This window comes from Rhineura floridana, chromosome 1, assembly GCF_030035675.1.
Source record: "Rhineura floridana isolate rRhiFlo1 chromosome 1, rRhiFlo1.hap2, whole genome shotgun sequence".
Taxonomy (NCBI): domain Eukaryota; kingdom Metazoa; phylum Chordata; class Lepidosauria; order Squamata; family Rhineuridae; genus Rhineura; species Rhineura floridana.
This window is the reverse complement of record NC_084480.1, coordinates 147070614-147088897: the sequence shown is the minus strand read 5'-3', so window position 1 is coordinate 147088897 and position 18284 is coordinate 147070614. Positions and strand designations below refer to the sequence as shown.

The window sequence follows — 18284 nt, the reverse complement described above, 5'->3', positions numbered from 1 at the left end:
GGTTTCTCTCTCTCTCTTTTTACACTTTGAACTCTCGATTCTCTCCGAGTGTTTTGTGTATCACCATGAGAATTCAGAGGGTTGTTAAGCAAGCGTTTCTGAGTTCAGGGCTATAAGTTTTGTAAGGTTTTGTTTTGAAATGCGGTTATGGGAAGCATCAGAATGGCATGGGGGTATTTTCAATTTAACATTGTGGAATGCGAAATATCCATGCTGACTATATGGCTGTATAATAACCAGAGCTTGGAAAAGTTACTTTTTTGAACTACAACTCCCATCAGCCCAATCCAGTGGCCATGCTGTCTGAGGCTGATGGGAGTTGTAGTTCAAAAAAGTAACTTTTCCAAGCTCTGATAATAACTGTAGGTGGACCTTGAATAGAAACCAAAAAGAAGAACTAGATCAGCGACACATTTATAGGAGCCTTATCTAGTATTGTCAAAACTGCATTACAATTCTTTAAAAGTTAGTCATTGCTTCATGACAAAAATGTTAATTATGAAAGCTAGTTAACTGTCAAACACACTGATGATGAACAGCACAAACCTATGCATATCTTGAGTAGGCGTGTATGTCTGTTGGAAGTGGGGCAAGAGCTACTCCTGTTTTGTTCTTTTGATTAAGCTCCAGAAGGGAGACAGAGCTAGGGTCCTCCAGATGGATAAGCTTGTTTACCTTTACCTGTGATGCTCTGACTGACTTCCTTCTGTCGCTAGACTGTGACGTCTTTAGGGAAGCTTACCTGCCCCTCCTTCTTCCGCCCTTTCCACTCCTTTGTCCTCCGGCTGTCGGGGAGAGAGGAGACATCCCTTTGTCTCTGCTCTCTCTGAGCATGGGGCTGACTCCTACACCTGGGCATTATGCCTCCAACTTAGCTAGTTAGTTAGAACTAGGTATGCCTTTTCCATCTACTAAAAGTAGCTTTTCTTATTTCACTAAGTCTCCAGTCTCAGTGATGCTGATGCAGGGTAAAAGCCTGCTTTCTTAGGCAAACGCACGCACACGCTGGCACACTCGCATTTCAACATCTGCTGTTACTCTCTGCTGCTGTGGTGCTGCTTTTAAACAAAATTAAGCAACACAACTACACACAGTGCAACAATGTCCTATTGAGTTGTTTGATATACTCCCTGGTAAATATGCACAGGATTGCAGCCTATGCATGCTTACTGAGACAAAGTCCCACTGAACTCAGTGGACCTGCTAAGTAGACATTCATAAGAATGTAGTGTTTTTTTGTTCTAATAAAGTTAATGCTTTAAATATTTGGCAATTATTTGACCCTCATTTGACCAAATGTTTTTGGTCCATCAAATGCCAAACCCTATCACTACAAGAGTGCACACACACAGGTATTTCTTCACAACCTGAGCAGAAGAGTCATCGAGATGGCTCCGTGTAGGACTGGGAGAAACCCTGGTCTGAAACCATGGAGAGCCACTGCCCGTCAGTGTAGGCAGTTCTGAGCTAGATGGACCAACAGTCTGACTCCATATAAGGCAGCTTCCTATGGCCCTTTGAAACCAGAACGTCATGTTCTGTTGTATAGCTGCTTCAGGCAAATCCTTAGCCACAAAACACGCTGGGGGCCTTTAGCTTAGGTGGCTTTTAAAAAAAAAATAGTTTTGACAAACATGTGAAGGATGAGACTAACACAAGGATGGAGAAACTGTGGCCTTTGATACATTGTTGGACTGCAGTTCCCATGATCCCTGACTATTGGGCATGCTGACTCTGGCTGATGAGAGTGGGAATCCAACAACATCTGGAGGGCCACAGAGTCTTCATCTATGGTAAAACAACAGCTAATAGCCATGGCAGTTAAATAGAAATGTTATGTACAGCACCTCCAAGGACTAGGAGCTGTATTCGACGAAGTCTTACTCAGAATAGACCCACTAAAATTAATGAGCCTAAGTTAGTCATGTCCATTAACTTCAATGGGTCTACTCTGAATAGGGCTTGCATTGAATACTGTACCACCCCCAGCTGCAGGGGACAAACAGGGAAGAGTCATCACTCTCACGCCCTGTTTCTGAGCTTCCAGAGTTACCTGTGCTTAGACACAGAATGCTGGGGAAAGACTGTCCTTGGTCTGACCAATCACATTATGGTGCAAATGGCAAGCGACCAGAAGGATTAAGACACAAAAAAGTGTCTACAAGTTATAGGAAAGAAAGTGGGCATAGCTGGGACAACACTTAAGACCATCAGCACAGGACACCAGCATTTCTCTCTTCCTGACTTCTTTTTTCCCCCCTTTCCATTTTCATCTATTTTCACTCCTACCTTTGGAAGGAAGGATTTGTGTATTTATTTTATTTACATATTCATCCTCCACACTTTCATATATCAAGGTGGCATACAACATAGAAAAATAAAATCTGCAAAAAGGCAACCATAAAATACATACATACATATTGGTTAAAAAGAGAACATTCAAATTGCAAAGGCCTGGCTAAGCAAAGTAGTTTTCAAAAGACGAGAGGGATGGTTCCAGTCAAACCTCTACTGGTAGGGAGTTCCACAGGGCAGGGCCTGCTGCATGAAAGGCTCAGTCCATGGTGAAAGCCAATCAAACCTCAGGGGCATGGGGAAGCACCAGAAGTGCCCCATCAGAGGATCTCAGTGATAGAGGTGGAGCATAAGGATTTCAGGCATACATTCTGATCTTTTTTCTGTATTTCTAGACTGGAAGGAAGGGAGATTAGAAAGGGGGTGGAAAGTTACTGATGATTAATTGGTCACTGTATAAATGGATTACTGATATATTCCTTGGGGGGGGGAGGTCACAGAAACAGCTACCAGCATCAAGCTCAAAGTAAGTGTATAAGAAAAACACAACCTACATAAATGCAACATTAAAGAAAACAAAGATGTTCTCACAGACAGCCTCCCAAAAAGACAAACAACAGCAAAGGCACTAGTTTCCGCTTGAAACAGAAGATGTAGCTGAGATAGTTCTGGTTACAACTTTAGCACCCTGCCTAGTAACTGCCCACAACTTCGCCCTTGGTAACCTGCAAGAAGTTTAGCAAGACCATATCATTATCGCACATTAAAAAAAAGGGAAAACAAGAATTCACCAGATTTAATTGCATACAATATATACACACTGTGCATCCATCTATCGTATTTTATACATACATAGATAACATTTCATATATATGTGGAGAGAGAGAGAATATGTTTGTATGTATGCATGCATGCATGCATGCATTACACACATACCACCACCACCCATAGCAGCCTGGAGGATAGAGTGCGAGAGAGAGCATGAACAGAAGCATTCCTCACTGCAACATTTTGCTGCAGGGTCCCTCTTGTAAACATTAATAGCAAACCCAGGCAGTCAAGTGCCTATCCATTTGGAAGGAAAACACAGCCACCTAAAAATAAGATAGTGGCTTCTACATACTCCAGTGACTCCCCTGGTATGCACACATTTACAAAGTAAAAGAAAAGGGGGAAAGGAGGGAGTGAATCAAAACCCAATGAGGACTGAGTATGCACAGTGGTCACCAGAAACCAAAGCATTTTTGAGTATCTGCTGAAAGAGAAAAAAATGGAAAACCTGGGAGAAGGAAAGTGAATTGCCTTGCTGAAGCCCCTCACAGCTTATATTTCTTGGAGAAGAGCATGACAGGCTGACTGGCACCCTGAATAGCAGCACTCCTGTCCAAACGTGAGGATACACAGCAGTAATTCGGTTCCCTGATTTCTAGCTATTTTCCACATTCTGTCACACTCTAGCATGAAGAAAAACTAGGATAAGGCTATGCAGCTGATGTGGCATAAACCACCAATAATTGGAGCAATCCACTATATGCTGCTCCTACGCACCCACCGTTAACCATAAAGCTTCCCAATGGCATTATTTGGTGGGTTAGTTTCAGAAATTACATATTATTTTGGCATCATAAGGGATGGAATAAAATAGTCGCACTATAGCTACAAAAGAGTTCTTAAGAGGAACTGATAATGTCAACTTTAGAAAAACAAGAAAAACTTGACAACATCCCATCATGCTATAGTGTAACCAAGAAACCGAACGTAGAAGGGAGCTGTGCAATTAGAGACTGGCTCGGTTTTCAATGTCTGACATCACCAGGGAGAAAGAGCACTCAGCAGAGGCAGGCCATTGGAGCAAATGGGGCACTGTCCTCAGCTCAACCCCACCTGCCTGCCTTCTTACATACAACCAGTCCAGGGGACAGCACTGGCTGTCAGCATCCTCCTCCATAGGCCACATTCACAACAGACATTGATTCCACTTTAAAGAGTCATGGCCTCCCCCAAAGAACCATGAGAAGTGTAGTTTGTGAAGGATGGGGAGAGGTGTTAGGAGACCCCTATTCTCCTCACAGAGCTACAATTCTCCAGAGTGGTTTAACAGTTATTTCCTCTTCCCAGAAAACTTCGAGAATTGTAGCTCTGTGAGGGGAAGAGGGGTCTCCTAACAGCTTTCAGCACTCTTCACAAACTACACTTCTCAGGATTCTTTGGGGGAACCCATGACTGTTTAAAGTGGAATAATAGTGGAATAAATGTCTCATGTGAATGTGTAGTCTCAGTGCTGTCCTTTATAGAACTTAACAGGAAGGAAGACAGTGAGAGAACTAGGATTAGTTGGCTGTGCCCAACATTGGCTCTTACTCCACTTGCTGTTTGTTTCCTTGCCTTCCACCCTACCAGTTTCAATGGGCACCAGCCACCACTGATCCCACTCTAGCCCTAGACATATAAAGTCCCAGGAAAAAACTGGAAATCTTTTTTTTGGGGGGGGAAACATGTTTTTTCCCCAGTTTGTTTTTCAGGCCACATCTCTACCCAACCCCAACCACATGCTTTAATTTTCTCCCACAAAAGCATGAGGCTGTCATTCAATTCCAGTCGGTGAGTGTGCTATGCCTCTCTGATGCAAAGATGGAAAGCAGGCTTTCTAAACACACACACACTGATTCTACATGGCCCAACATCCACCAAAAGTGGAGCTAAATTGGTTTTTATTAATTTTATGAATTACAGAATTCAGATGGCTTTTTGAAATATTCACAACACTACACATACACTCCAATAAATGTAAAGCAGTTTCACTTAACAGATTAAACAACAGTGCAAAAAGAAAGAAGTCAGCACATATTTCCAAGAACAAATACTTTTAATACAAGAAACTGAAATAAAAACAACATCATGTCTCCTACTTAGATGGTGTGAAGATTAGCGAAGTGTTTGCAGCGTGTATTAATATTGAAGCAAAAAGGATGGCATTTATTTATTTATTAGATTTATATTCCACCCTTTCTCCCTTTGATATTATTGAAGAAAACTGTAAATGACATATTTTGATGAAAGGAAAATTAGAAGAGTTAAAACGAACTCTTGCAAGTATTTACGGCATACCATTCAGCAGGATGTTTTTACTAGAATGTAACCATTCAGCAGGATATTTTTCCTGGAATGTTTTTGGGATCCTTGAGGACTTTGCAGAGGGAGAGATCATTAAAACAATAAGCTATAACTGAATTATAAATGGAACCATAGATTGAAAGGCTCCACAGTAGGAGTGGGTGGGGAATCAAATATATGCTTCCAAAAATTTTTTTAAGAAAAACTTTAGCCATAGATGTGCAGGTTAATGATTTACATATTTTTACAAACTCCTCACATGGCATTTTATAATCTTAAGGTTACACTTTTCTCCACATACCATCAAAGTAACTCAAATAGACATGGTTCTCATGGTTCTAGATATACTTGCTAAGATGCGAAATACAGAGATAAGTTCCAAAGTAATACTGTTAGCTGTGAATGGAAATACAAGATAAAATTAGGCTCTTCCAGTGGCAACTGAACTTTTCTATATTATAAAATGGTGAAGTCAAACAGTAAAAATATTAAAAAGAATTATTTGCGATCAGTTTCACAGATGGATTAGACCAGGGAATGATTTGGGACACCTTTAGCACACATATACATGGTATAATTGTGCAGATATTCTCCCTGTTAAAGGGGGGGGGGACCAGTTAAAGAAAAAATAACCTCATTGAAAAGACTAAAGGATTTGAATTCACACACAAAACAAATTTAGATGTTTAGATAATTTAGATAATACAAGCCAAGTAAAAAGAGAACTAGAGTTCAGACTGATACAAAAGAAACATTAATGGCGATAAGCAATTGTACTTTTAAAAAAGCAATAATAATAATAATAATAAAATACTGCAGATAAGCTATTAACACACTATGTAGCAAAAAAGAGAAAGAGAAAATATCGCCAATCTTTTCAACAAACCCCAAAACATGATTATATAAGCAGCTTGTAGATTAATTGTATTTAAACAATTTATAATTACTTTATTTTACAGAACCATACTCCACACAACATACAGAAAACCAAGTCCAAATACAAATAAAAAATAATTTAAATACCCATTTTATAACACTTCTGAAAGCCTAACAACTGCCACAGAGGTAAAACAAAACATAACAAAAAGTCCGACCCCAGGATGGTAGGCCCAGTTTATAGCCCCTCCTTATATCAAGTGGGGAGGACAGCATTGCTGGGAGTCCAGAGTCTGTGAGTTCAAATCCCCGCTCGTGTCTCCATCTCCTGGGTGTCAAGGGCCAGCTAAAGATCAGCCCCACAGTGAGTGGCTCAGGGGTTATGTGCCCTGCCACCTATGCAGCCGTGGGCAAGCTGCATAGTCCCAAGGAGCCCAATTGCCCCCCAGCTGGCAGTTGCGGACAAGGAAGGGGCTGGCTTGTGCAGCTGTGGCAAGCTGAGCAGGCCCTAGCCAGCTGGGGAGGACTAGCCTTAAAGGGAGGCAATGGTAAACCTCCTCTGAATACCGCTTACCATGAAAACCCTATTCATAGGGTAGCCATAAGTCAGGATCGACTTGAAGACAGTCAATTTCCATTTCATATATCAAGCAGCAAAGGACTTAGGGAAGAGATAGGCATTCAATGCCCACTTAAGGACTGCAATGGATGGGACCTGCCTAACCTCCACAGGAATTCTAATTCCATAAAGACTGCAGTGAATGGGGCCACTACCAAGAAGTCCCTGTTGCAACTGCTTATCAGTTAGATCTCCTTCACCAGCCGACACTTAACAGGCACTCCAATGCAGGTCTCAGAGTACAGACAGGCTGGTATGGGTAACAGGGGTTCTTTATGTAACCCAGCCCCAAACCATGCTTAGCCCCTGTAAGGACAGATGATTTAAGAAATGGAAGAGGTAGAAAGAAAAGATAATGCTAATAATTATCTGTTCCAAAGTGAGGAGAAACAAAGAAGTGGGTTTCCCAAGTTTCACTGTGACTCGAGTGTTTAGGGTCATGACTGAATAATGGAGCTCTCTGAACAGCCAGGAACCAAGCTTGTGGATTTATGCCAGTAATGAAAACCAGACTGCAAAAAATTCAGGGCACTGGCCACGATGGGAGGGCTGAAGGGATGCCAGGCTTCATAGGTCACCTTTGAGCCATGTGCCTTGCTGTGTATAGGAATTCCTCCAATACAGTTTGAGACACACATAAGCTCCCTTAAGAGATGCCTCGTGTCCTTAGGGTTCCTGACTAACCAGAGGAAAGTAACAAAAGTAAAATAGGCAACGGGATGGAAGAGACAGGGACAACTAGTTAGAGTGCATGTGCTCAGGAGTAACCAGCTGGCAACAGTCTAAATGAGGCAAGACTCCACCAAAAACTAAACAAAATGCTGTCTTAGGGATACATTGCTGAAGACCTGGCTTCCTGAGGGGAGGGAGACACCTAAAAATAAAAGGCGATCAGACTGAGGATGATGCTAGATGAAAGGGCCACTGCAAAACTATTTGCTGAAGACTGAGTGGGCACTCCTAAGGGGCAAAGGTTAGGGGGAAGAGCCGATCAGAATTGTTTCAAGTTCATACCATATTTGGTCTCGGGTGACAGACATCCCACGTGGTAGCTGAAGTTAAAGATACTTAATTCTATTAAATGCAAATAGCTATCTATTAAGGTACTAGTGGTACAATGCCAGTTGGGAAAGATTTTGTTCTTGCCTAGGTTAATGAAGACCAAATACAGCAGCATAGCCAATATGGCACCCTCCAGAAAATGGACTGCAACTCCAAACAGGTCCAGTCAATATGGCCAATAATCAAAGATGATGGGAGTTGTAGTACAGCAAAAAGTCTGGAGAACAGCGTGTTGTCTACCCCTGAACTAGAGGCCTGCTCCTGTGTTGGTAGTTGCTACAAATGATCAGCTGCATAATTAGGCATTACGTACATACCAAGTTCTCACACTTCTCAGTCCCAAGCATACAAGAAATCGCTTAATCACAAATCTGTATTGCTTTGCCAAAGGCTATCACCGATCATACAACAATGCAATAAGAAATGGTGTAACCACTCAAATAGAATTTTAAAAAAACAAGCTAATAACATAACCCACTAAAATATCCATTAACTTTTACAACATATAAAACATATAGAAATAAAAAGAACACTCACTACAAGAGGATCCTACTCATTCAGAATTTAACTCCATACTTTAACAGAGCTGAGAGTCCCCTATCTGACACTCTTCATTCACTTTCATTAATCTAAACCATGCAGCAATCAATAATACAGAATTCAGACGATTTCTTTTTAATAGCAAAGCTGCTACTAGAAAGTTAGCTAATACATATATGATCCTGATGGGTCGGGTCTGTCAGCCCAACAACCAGTACGTACTCTGTTACCCAATCACTTTTTGTCCTCTAAACACTTTGCTATAAAATTCTGTCTAGAGCAATTATATAGACTGTACTGCAACACTATCACGTTCTATGGTTTTCACCCCGGTTTGTCTACACCAGCCTTTCCCAACCGGTGTGCCTCCAGATGTTGTTGGACCACAACTCCCATCAGCCTCAGCCATTGGTAATGCTGGCTGAGGCTGATGGGAGTTGTGGTCCAACAACACCTGGAGGCACACCGGTTGGGAAAGGCTGGTCTACACTGACATCAGAGCTCTTCCTCTGAACCAGCCCAACATGACTGCAGAAAGGAAACTACTAAATCTTGCCAAAGTGACTACTTTGAGTATTTAAATTTTGTTATAGATGGTGGAAGGGAATTCCTGACATCTAGTTCACTAGATTCACTAGAAAAGACAATAATGCTGGGAAAAACAGAAGGGAGTACAAAAAGAGGAAGGCCAAAGAAGAGATGGATTGATTCCATAAAGGAAGCCACAGACGTGAACTTACAAGATCTGAACAGGGTGGTTCATGACAGATGCTCTTGGTGGCCGCTGATTCATAGGGTTGCCATAAGTCATAATCGACTTGAAGGCACATAACAACAATAAGGTTTCAATTAGAAGGCATTCTTTGGGTATTAATCTTTTCTAATCCCTTACATACAGAGTTCTTGAATTTCAGTTCTATGCATACAAGTAATGCTTTCTTTTTCTTTTTTTGTAAGAATAAGGGGCCAGTACTCGTATCTTCATAAAAGTGCTATGGGTGCTAGCACAAAATGGTTCCTATGGGCAGCACAAAAAAAAAAAGAGGTGATGGCACTCTGTACCGGGGAGTAGCATTATAAAAAAAGCTGTGCAAGTAATAATCTCTTAAGAATGAAAACACCCACTTTTACTTCCTCTGTGCACGATGACTGCACAGTCATCTGTTGAACAAAGTTAAAGGAATCACATCATTGCACATGCAAAGTGTCAAATGAATAAAGCTCTTAGGTAACATTCCAGCTGAAATTTTATGAAGTCTGTCTGCAAATTATTATGAAACCAGTTTTTTTAATTAATTTCTTACAGACCATCAAATTCCAAAAAGTTGGAACAGAAGGAAAAACAACTTTAATACAGAAACCAAATAACGATTCTCCATTGATCCAGATAAATATACTCAATTGCTTCATTTGTATAGACTGATTTCACGATTAAACCAGAATGGTAAGATCTTTTACAACATTCTTGTGACCATATTAGATCAAATGATAAGCAATTACACCAGGCTTCATATAAAATAAACACTCAAATGATAGCACTAGAAGATCTTCTATGATGCAGTAAAGGTCGACTATTGAGAGTGGCTTTGTTTGTTTTGTTACAATTTGGCTTCTCACAGAGAATCTGAGGAATCAGATATCAAAACACTACATTGCCAAATGATGTATAAGAGTATAGGAGATTTCTTCTGAAATACATGTTATAATGGCATATGTAGATACATACCCATTGTTCACCCTGATATTTTAAACACACACACACAAATGGCACTAAATTGTTAATGGTATAAAATTGGATTCAACAAGAAAATTATTTAACTGGGTCAGATTTTAATACAAAAGCCTCCATGGCAAATGACAAATTTGCCTAATGCATCTGAAATGTGGAAGAACGCATCAGAACAGACTTCCTCTTCCCCATTTGTTGTTGATACTTACTGAATTTTATCCTTAGGCAAGCACTGATTCCATAGAAACAAGACAAGGATAAACCAAACAGCTGGCCACAAAGGGAATGCAGCATACTCTAGTATAGACGTGAGGCATTATCTAAAAAAAGTAAAAGTAAAAAAAACTATTCCAGGGATGGGGAACCTGCGGCTCTCCAGACATTATTGGACTTGAACTCCCAGCAAGCCCAGTCAGCCAGCCCAACGACCAGGGCTGATGACACCTAGGGCTCAACAAAATATCAAGGGCCACAAGGTTCCTCATTCCTGATCCATTCCTATATGTTCCAGCAGCATAGTATTTAGTATGGAGTATCTTTTGGGCAAGACAAATAAGCTGTCCCAATGTCAAAGGAAGCAAATTAAAACTGCCCAAGTTATAGCAATTAGACATTGAAGGCAGACGTGGTTTTTGGGTTGTTTTTTTGTTGACTGGGTTTTTTCTTTTAAGCTGAATGTACAAAATTATTTAACAAAAAAAGACTAGGGACATTATGCTGTTTTTACTATATTCAGTTGGAAGTATTTTTATCATCTTACATCCACATATGAAGTTGCTTTATACTGTCAGACTATCTAACCTCCCCGACCTGGTGCTCTCCAGATGCTTTTGACTAAAATTCCCATCAACTTCAGCCGACACAGTGGAGGACACCAGGTTGTCGAAGGCTGATTTACTCTATGTACTCCCTGGCACCAGCTCCTCAAAGATTCAAACAAAGGTCTTTCCCAGCCATTGCCAGAGATCCTTCAGGTGGAGATGCCAGGGATTATTCAACCTAGGACCTTTTGCATGCAAAGCATGCCTTCTACCACTGGGTTATGATGCCTCTTCAAAGGCCCCCTTTTCTAACCACTACAGTCTCTAGAAATTATTATCTTAAGAAGTCTGGCAAAAGAAGAGGGGTTTCCTAAAACATAGCAAATGTGTGGGAACACCTAGTGCTGTAGCATTGTTGGGGTGCATTTGGATCCATATCAGCACCTCCAAGGAAGCCTATCAGGAGCCCATCACTTTGAGGTTCTACAAAGAACAGGAGGTATCACTTTAATATGTATCGTCCTTTATGCCCCCCTCATGTAATGGGGGGGGGGAGAAAGACTAAAACACAACTAACAGAAAAGGGCATAAAAATACAAGGATATATCAAATATCCAAAATCTCTAGCAGTTGGATAAGTGGAAGATAATTTAAGCCAGATATTTGTTTTATTTCATTTTAAAAAATTCATACATCATCCTTCCCCACTGCTGCTAACGAAATACATATGCACAATTAAAATAAATCAGATTTCAACAAATAAAACAGCAGAAGTATCATATCACACAGTAACAGGACAGGGAGCAGGCGGGGAAACAAGATTCAGCCAAGGCTTACAAAGCCACAGCTGCTGTATCTCAAGCAGTGAAAAGACCTGCAAAAGGGTGGAATAAAACCCTGGCAAATACCTCTTGCAGAGAAAAGACACCAGAAAGAGATCTGAAGCCCACTTCTTATCTGTGGAAGACTACCCTCCAAGCTTCTTTTCCCCCTTGTGGGGAAAGCTGAGTAGGGGAAGGAGCTGCAGCAAAAATAGAAATAGGCAGGAAAAGCACCAATCTTCCCCCCGCCCCAGCCCCAAACTTGCAGTTCCATACAACCCCCTTCAGGAAGCTGACTGGAAAGAAGTGGACTGTCTTCAAGTCAATTCCGACTTATGTTGACCATATGATTAGGGTTTTCATGGTAAGTGGTATTCAGAGGTGGTTTACCATTGCCTTCCTCTGAGGCTGAGAGGCAGTGACTGGCCCAAGGTCACCCAGGGAGCTTCATGGCTGTGTGGGGATTCGAACCCTGGTCTCCCAGGTCGTAGTCCAACACCTTAACCACTACACCACACTGGCTCTGACTGGAAAGATTGCACAGAAGTAAATAGAAATAGTATGTTGATCCTAAAGATATTAGAATTGTAACAAATTTTAAAAGTACTATATCTGTTGGGCATGCACTCCAAAAACTAGCTCTGGCAACTCAGAGAGGCTTCATTCTTGTTTTTCCTCAAAGACCAGCACATACCCCCATGCCACTCATGGCCATGCTAAGGTGCGGCAACTGGCCTTCGATTAAAACTTAACACAAGAATTTATTTATTTTATTTATTATTTCAATTTATATACCGCCCTTAGCGAAATAGCTCTCAGGGCGGTGAACAAACAAAATAAAATACAATATATCATAATAAAAATACAAAAACATATACAAACAAACAACGAAAAGCACAGCAAAAACAAAATAAATACTACAAAAATTAAAATACAGATTAAAAGATTAAAAAAGTTAAGAAGATTAAAATGCCTGGGAGCATAAAAAGGTCTTCACCTGGCGCCGAAAAGATGGAAGTGTAGGCGCCAGGCGTACCTCTTCGGGGAGGCTGTTCCACAACTCAGGGGCCACCACAGAAAAGGCCCTAGATCTAGTAACCACCCTCCGGGCTTCCCGATGGGTTGGTACCCGGAGGAGGGCCTTAGATTCTGAACGAAGTGAATGGGTAGGTTCATAGCGAGAGAGGCGTTCCACAAGGTATTGAGGTCCCACGCCGTGTAAGGCTTTATAGGTCAAAACCAGCACCTTGAATCTCGCCCGGAAGCAAATAGGAAGCCAGTGCAGACGCGCCAGGACAGGTGTTATATGCGAAGACCGACTGGTCCTCGTCAATAATCTGGCAGCTGCGTTCTGCACCAGCTGAAGCTTCCGAACTGTCTTCAAGGGCAGCCCTACGTAGAGCGCATTACAGTAATCCAATCTTGAAGTTACCAGAGCGTGGACAACGGAGGCGAGGTCGTCCCTGTCCAGATAGGGGCGTAGTTGGGCTACCAGACGAAGATGGTAAAACGCATTCCGTGCCACCGAGGCCACTTGGGCCTCGAGAGGCAAGGAAGAGTCGAGAAGAACCCCCAAACTACGTACCTGTTCTTTCAGGGGGAGTGTAACCCCATCCAGAACAGGGTAAGCATCCACCATCTGAGCAGGGAAGGCATTCACCAACAATGTCTCGGTCTTGTCTGGATTGAGTCTCAGTTTATTAGCTCTCATCCAGTCCATTATCGCGGTCAGGCAACGGTTCAGCACATCAACAGACTCACCTGAGGAAGATGAAAAGGAGAAATAGAGCTGCGTGTCATCAGCGTACTGATGGCAATGCACTCCAAAACTCCTGATGACCGCACCCAGCGGCTGCATGTAGATGTTGAAAAGCATGGGGGACAAGACCGATCCCTGGGGGACTCCACAATGGAGAGTCCATGGTGTCGAGTGATGTTCCCCAAGCACTACCTTCTGGTGACGATCCGCAAAGTAGGAGCAGAACCACTGCCAAGCAGTGCCCCCGACACCCAACTCCGCGAGTCTCCCCAGAAGGATACCATGGTCGATGGTATCAAACGCCGCTGAGAGATCAAGGAGAATCAACAGAGTCACACTCCCCCTGTCCCTCTCCCGACAAAGGTCATCATACAGGGCGACCAAGGCTGTTTCGGTGCCAAAACCGGGCCTGAAACCGGATTGAAACGGATCTAGATAATCGGTTTCATCCAAGAGCGCCTGGAGTTGGCTGGCAACCACCCGCTCCAAAACCTTGCCCAAAAAAGGGACATTAGCCACCGGTCTATAGTTATTCAGATTATCTGGGTCCAAGGAGGGTTTCTTTAAAAGAGGTCTCACTACTGCCTCCTTGAGGCTACCAGGGACTACTCCCTCCCTCAAGGAGGCGTTAACCACTTCCTTGGCCCAACCGGTGGTCCCAGCCCTGCTAGCTTTCACTAGCCAAGATGGGCAAGGATCCAGAACAGACGTGGTTGCCCGAACCATTCCAAGCACCTTGTCCACTTCCTCGAGCTGCACCAATGTGGCCAGATGAGTGATGCTGGTTCCTTGGCTCAGCAGACGAGAGGCAGAGCCACCCCAATGCATGAAGGCAGGGGTATATCACAGCACCACACACCAGCATGGCAATCTCACATACTCTGGACCAGTTTTAGCACGCTTGCCAAAAAGCTTCATTAAGATCCAGAACAATGTAAAAAAAAAGACTCCACAACTATTGTTCACAGTGTCCTGTGGAGGGCCAAGAAACTGTCCTTGAATAAAACGCAAAAGGACAACCAACAACACCTCTCCTTCAGTAGGAGAGAAAATGTTTAACTATAGGAACGTTGGGGGAAGTTCCTCTTCAGCAACGTGGCACATATGATTTATCCACTTACATCCCCTTTGCAGACCACATTGTCAAAAACTGCACTGCAGGGCTGCAGCAGCACTTCAGCCAAGACAGATCTGGTTATAAAAAGCAACTCCGGAAAAGGGGGGGAAGTTTTGAGGGAGGAAGAGGGTGGTTGTAACAGAAAAGGAAGTTGCCTGCAGCCCAATCCTATGCACACTTCCTTCAAACCAAGTCTCATTGAACCCAACAGTAGTTACTCTCGAGTCCCAAGCAAGTGCGCACTGGAAAGCAATCGTGCAGCCCATCCTGTGCATATTTATTCGGAGGTACCCGCTTTCTTTCACCGGGTCCCTTTCCCAACAAGCACGCAGCCTTTAGGTATTTACGAAATAAAAGGTACTCCCCCCACCTTTACCACAAAGTCTACAAAAGCAACAGGTGTTGTATTCCTGACCCCCACCACGCACACCCACCCACACTGTTTTATGAACTACTTAACCTGATGACGAGTTATTGAGAAACTGAAAGCTTGCTCATTAAGTCCGAGATCATTTTGGTTGGCCATACACAATAAAGGTGTTGCCGCGCTGCGGATCTGGGTAACAATTCCCAACGCTAAGGAAGAAACTTGTATCCGAACGCGCTCCTTGCGAGGCTCCTGTTTATTCTTAGGGAAAGTTCCGCTACGTTCAATACAAAGGAAGAGCTTGAGAGGGAAAGTGGAGACACAACTTTAGTCAGGGGAATCCTGCCATGCTTCGAGGCTTTCGAGAGAAGGCTGGGCCGGCGGGGAGACAGAAACAGGAAAGGGTGGGGGACTGGAGAGGCAGAAAAGGGCAACGGGGTAATCGGGGTTCAGGAGGCGAGAGGCAAGGAGATCGGGATGAAAATACGGGAGAACCGCATGGGTCAAGAGATATCGGGGTTGAGGGAAACGAACGAACAAGGGCGCACGCCAGAAAGCCCGGACGGCGTGGAGCGAGAGAGGCCGGCGAAGCCAGGCACTTACCCAGCAGAGGGGAAGGGTCGGGGCAATCCGCCTCCGGGTTGGAGACATTGGCCGACAGCATCTGGAGGCCCCTCTGCGGGGGCTTCAAGCCGCGGGGCGACGGCTCCGGACTCCACTGGAGGCTCAGCGTGCTGCCCGCCAGGTAGTAGCAGACCACAACCAGGAGGTGGAGGACGCAGAAGATCACGAGGAGGCGGCAAGCCTTCTGTAGCGAGGCGCCGGGCAGATCCTTCATCCTGCGCGTGGTTTCAGTGCGTCGAATCTGGCACCGAAGGGCGCATCATCGCTGCGCTCTTGGGCATCGGGCCGGGGGAGCGAAGGGACCGCTACCAATATACCGAGGCGCTCGCCAGCTGCTGTCCTGCCCAGCGGCGAAGGGAGGGGAATTGTGATGTCAGGCTGGGGCTCCTCCTTTCCTAGCTGCGGCGGGGCGGTGGCTGCTGTTGAACTCCTCCTCTAGGAAGTAATGTGGCTGTGGGAAAGTCCAAGTTTGAACGCTTACAGTGTCTCACTCAGGCTATGATCCTACACGCCCTCACCGGGTGTGTGTGTGTCAGCCCCATTTAACTCCGTACGCCTGCTTACTTTTGAGGAGATAGATCAAGGATGGTGCTGTTAAGGCCCCATTCACACAACCTATTTTCGCCGTCATCGGGTGCACAAGGTCCCTTGGCTTTAAACCGGGTTTAGCATGTGCCCCGCTCTGTTCATAAGGACGCGGACGGCGACTTTCTCTGCACACCCACCGGCGGGCTAGCTTTACGCATGTATGAAGTGCAGGCTGCCTGTAGTGTTCAACTGGTGGTTTTCAGCCAGTAAACATGAGTGAAATCGAAACTACAGGAGGTGGGTAGACGGAGGGAGTAGCATTCTCGATTTCAACTACAGGGTGGTGGTCATATTTTGTAATGTTCCAGATTGAGTGTATGTGGGATTGCAGCCTAAGTGATGATGACTCAGGCATGTAATAAACGAACACAGCAGGAAGAAGGCTATGCCAAACTTTTCTCCCGGTGGACTAGTTTTCTACAAGGAAGGAGTTTTGTGTTTTTAATGGCAGCGCCCTCGAAGATATGACATCCACCCCCCTGGAGTCAGAAGTAGCACCACCTTGAATCTCCCACTGTATTCTGCATCTCAACCATTACAGTTTAACAACTGCAGATTCAATTTCATATTATAAACAATATGTTTTTCAGTGGAAACGGAAGTACTCTTTAGCCTCAGTTCCTGGAAGTTGCCCAATACTTCTAAGTATCATTCTGAAACTTCACGGTTTTTTTCTTCTAAATTTGTATTTCATGGTAAGTTTGCATTCACTGACATAGTTGTCTTGTTCATTTTGTTTGCTAACTTCTTGTAATACAAACTCAAATTGGCTTCTTTATCTCATTTCAAGGTCTCACCCCCCCCTCAAGCTAAAAACAGATAAATATTAATCCCATCAAACCAAAGGTAGATTTAATCCAGCATTCTGGGCTCCATTGTTTGTCCCACCTGGCTTTCAGAGGCACATGTGGGACCTGCAACAAAATGTTGCAGAGCATCCCCCTCAACCCTAATCTTCCAGGAAGTTTACCTGAGGCTGCTAGGGAGTTCAGCAGGCCACATCTCTCCCCTGCATCAGTCCATTTTTTCTTCTTTTAATTTCAAGCATATACTTCTGTGTACCTAGAGAGTTTTTGGATAGGCCTGTTTTGCTTCCAGTTGCAAACTCAGTCCATCAGCAATGTTCGCTATTTAGAAGGAATTATGGTGACTGATGGTGCCATCCTATCTTCTGGCTGATCTTTCTGGTTGTGGCATAGGTTCAGAACCAACATGTGCCTCTGAAAGCCAGGTGGGACAAACAATGGAGCCCAGAATGCTGGATTAAATCTACCTTTGGTCTGATGAGATTAATTCTTATTTGTTTTTAGCTTGAGGGGGAGGGGGGGTGAGACCTTGAATTGAGATAAAGAAGCCAATTTGAGTTTGTATTACAAGAAGTTAGCAAACAAAATGAACAAGACAACTATGTCAGTGAATGCAAACTTACCATGAAATACAAATTTAGAAGAACAAGAAGTTAGTGTTGGGTATGGAAATATTACTGACTTGATATAAAGTAGATATCAGTTTATTTCCCGATGACCTGACCACAAACATTCCAGTGGCTAAGTGAATAAAAGCCTGATTGAACTGGAAATGTGCTCCCCTCCCATTTCCTTGTGAATATCTATACTCAATGTCTTATATGATGTTACCAGCTGTATCACAAAATAATGCCTATGCTTCATTTACATGGTTGTAGACCTTGACACGCATACTCTTACAAATGTAGAAGATGTAACCTGAGCGCATTCTTAGTTTAATGATTCCACTTGTAACCGAACATCCCCTGCTCCTATCTATCCTTTGTTCCTCTGACTCTGAGTGCTTATCTCAAGGTCGCATAAACTATGCAAGCCTATGTCTGAAAGAAGGCAAGATGTTCCTGGCTTTTGTTATCCTAAGAACCCCTTTTTCCATATCTAAAATGTTACTATGTCTAGCAATGTTTTCTATTCTTTATGACGTCTGCTCCCCATTTTGTAACCATTGGGGAAACTATATAAATCTTGTGTGTATCAATAAACGGG

The 18284-nt window shown here is 43.4% G+C and overlaps 1 protein-coding gene across 1 annotated transcript in view; it reads right to left on the bottom strand.

Annotated features, from left to right (window-relative positions):
- The window catches only part of B4GALT1 (beta-1,4-galactosyltransferase 1), a 101265-nt gene extending 85072 nt beyond the window's left edge, over positions 1-16193 (bottom strand). The window contains exon 1 of the mRNA XM_061636032.1: positions 15664-16193. Coding sequence (XP_061492016.1) covers positions 15664-15898 — 235 coding nt within the window. The 5' untranslated portion in view covers positions 15899-16193. The remainder of the gene's footprint in view (positions 1-15663) is intronic.
- Between the last annotated feature and the right edge of the window lie 2091 nt (positions 16194-18284).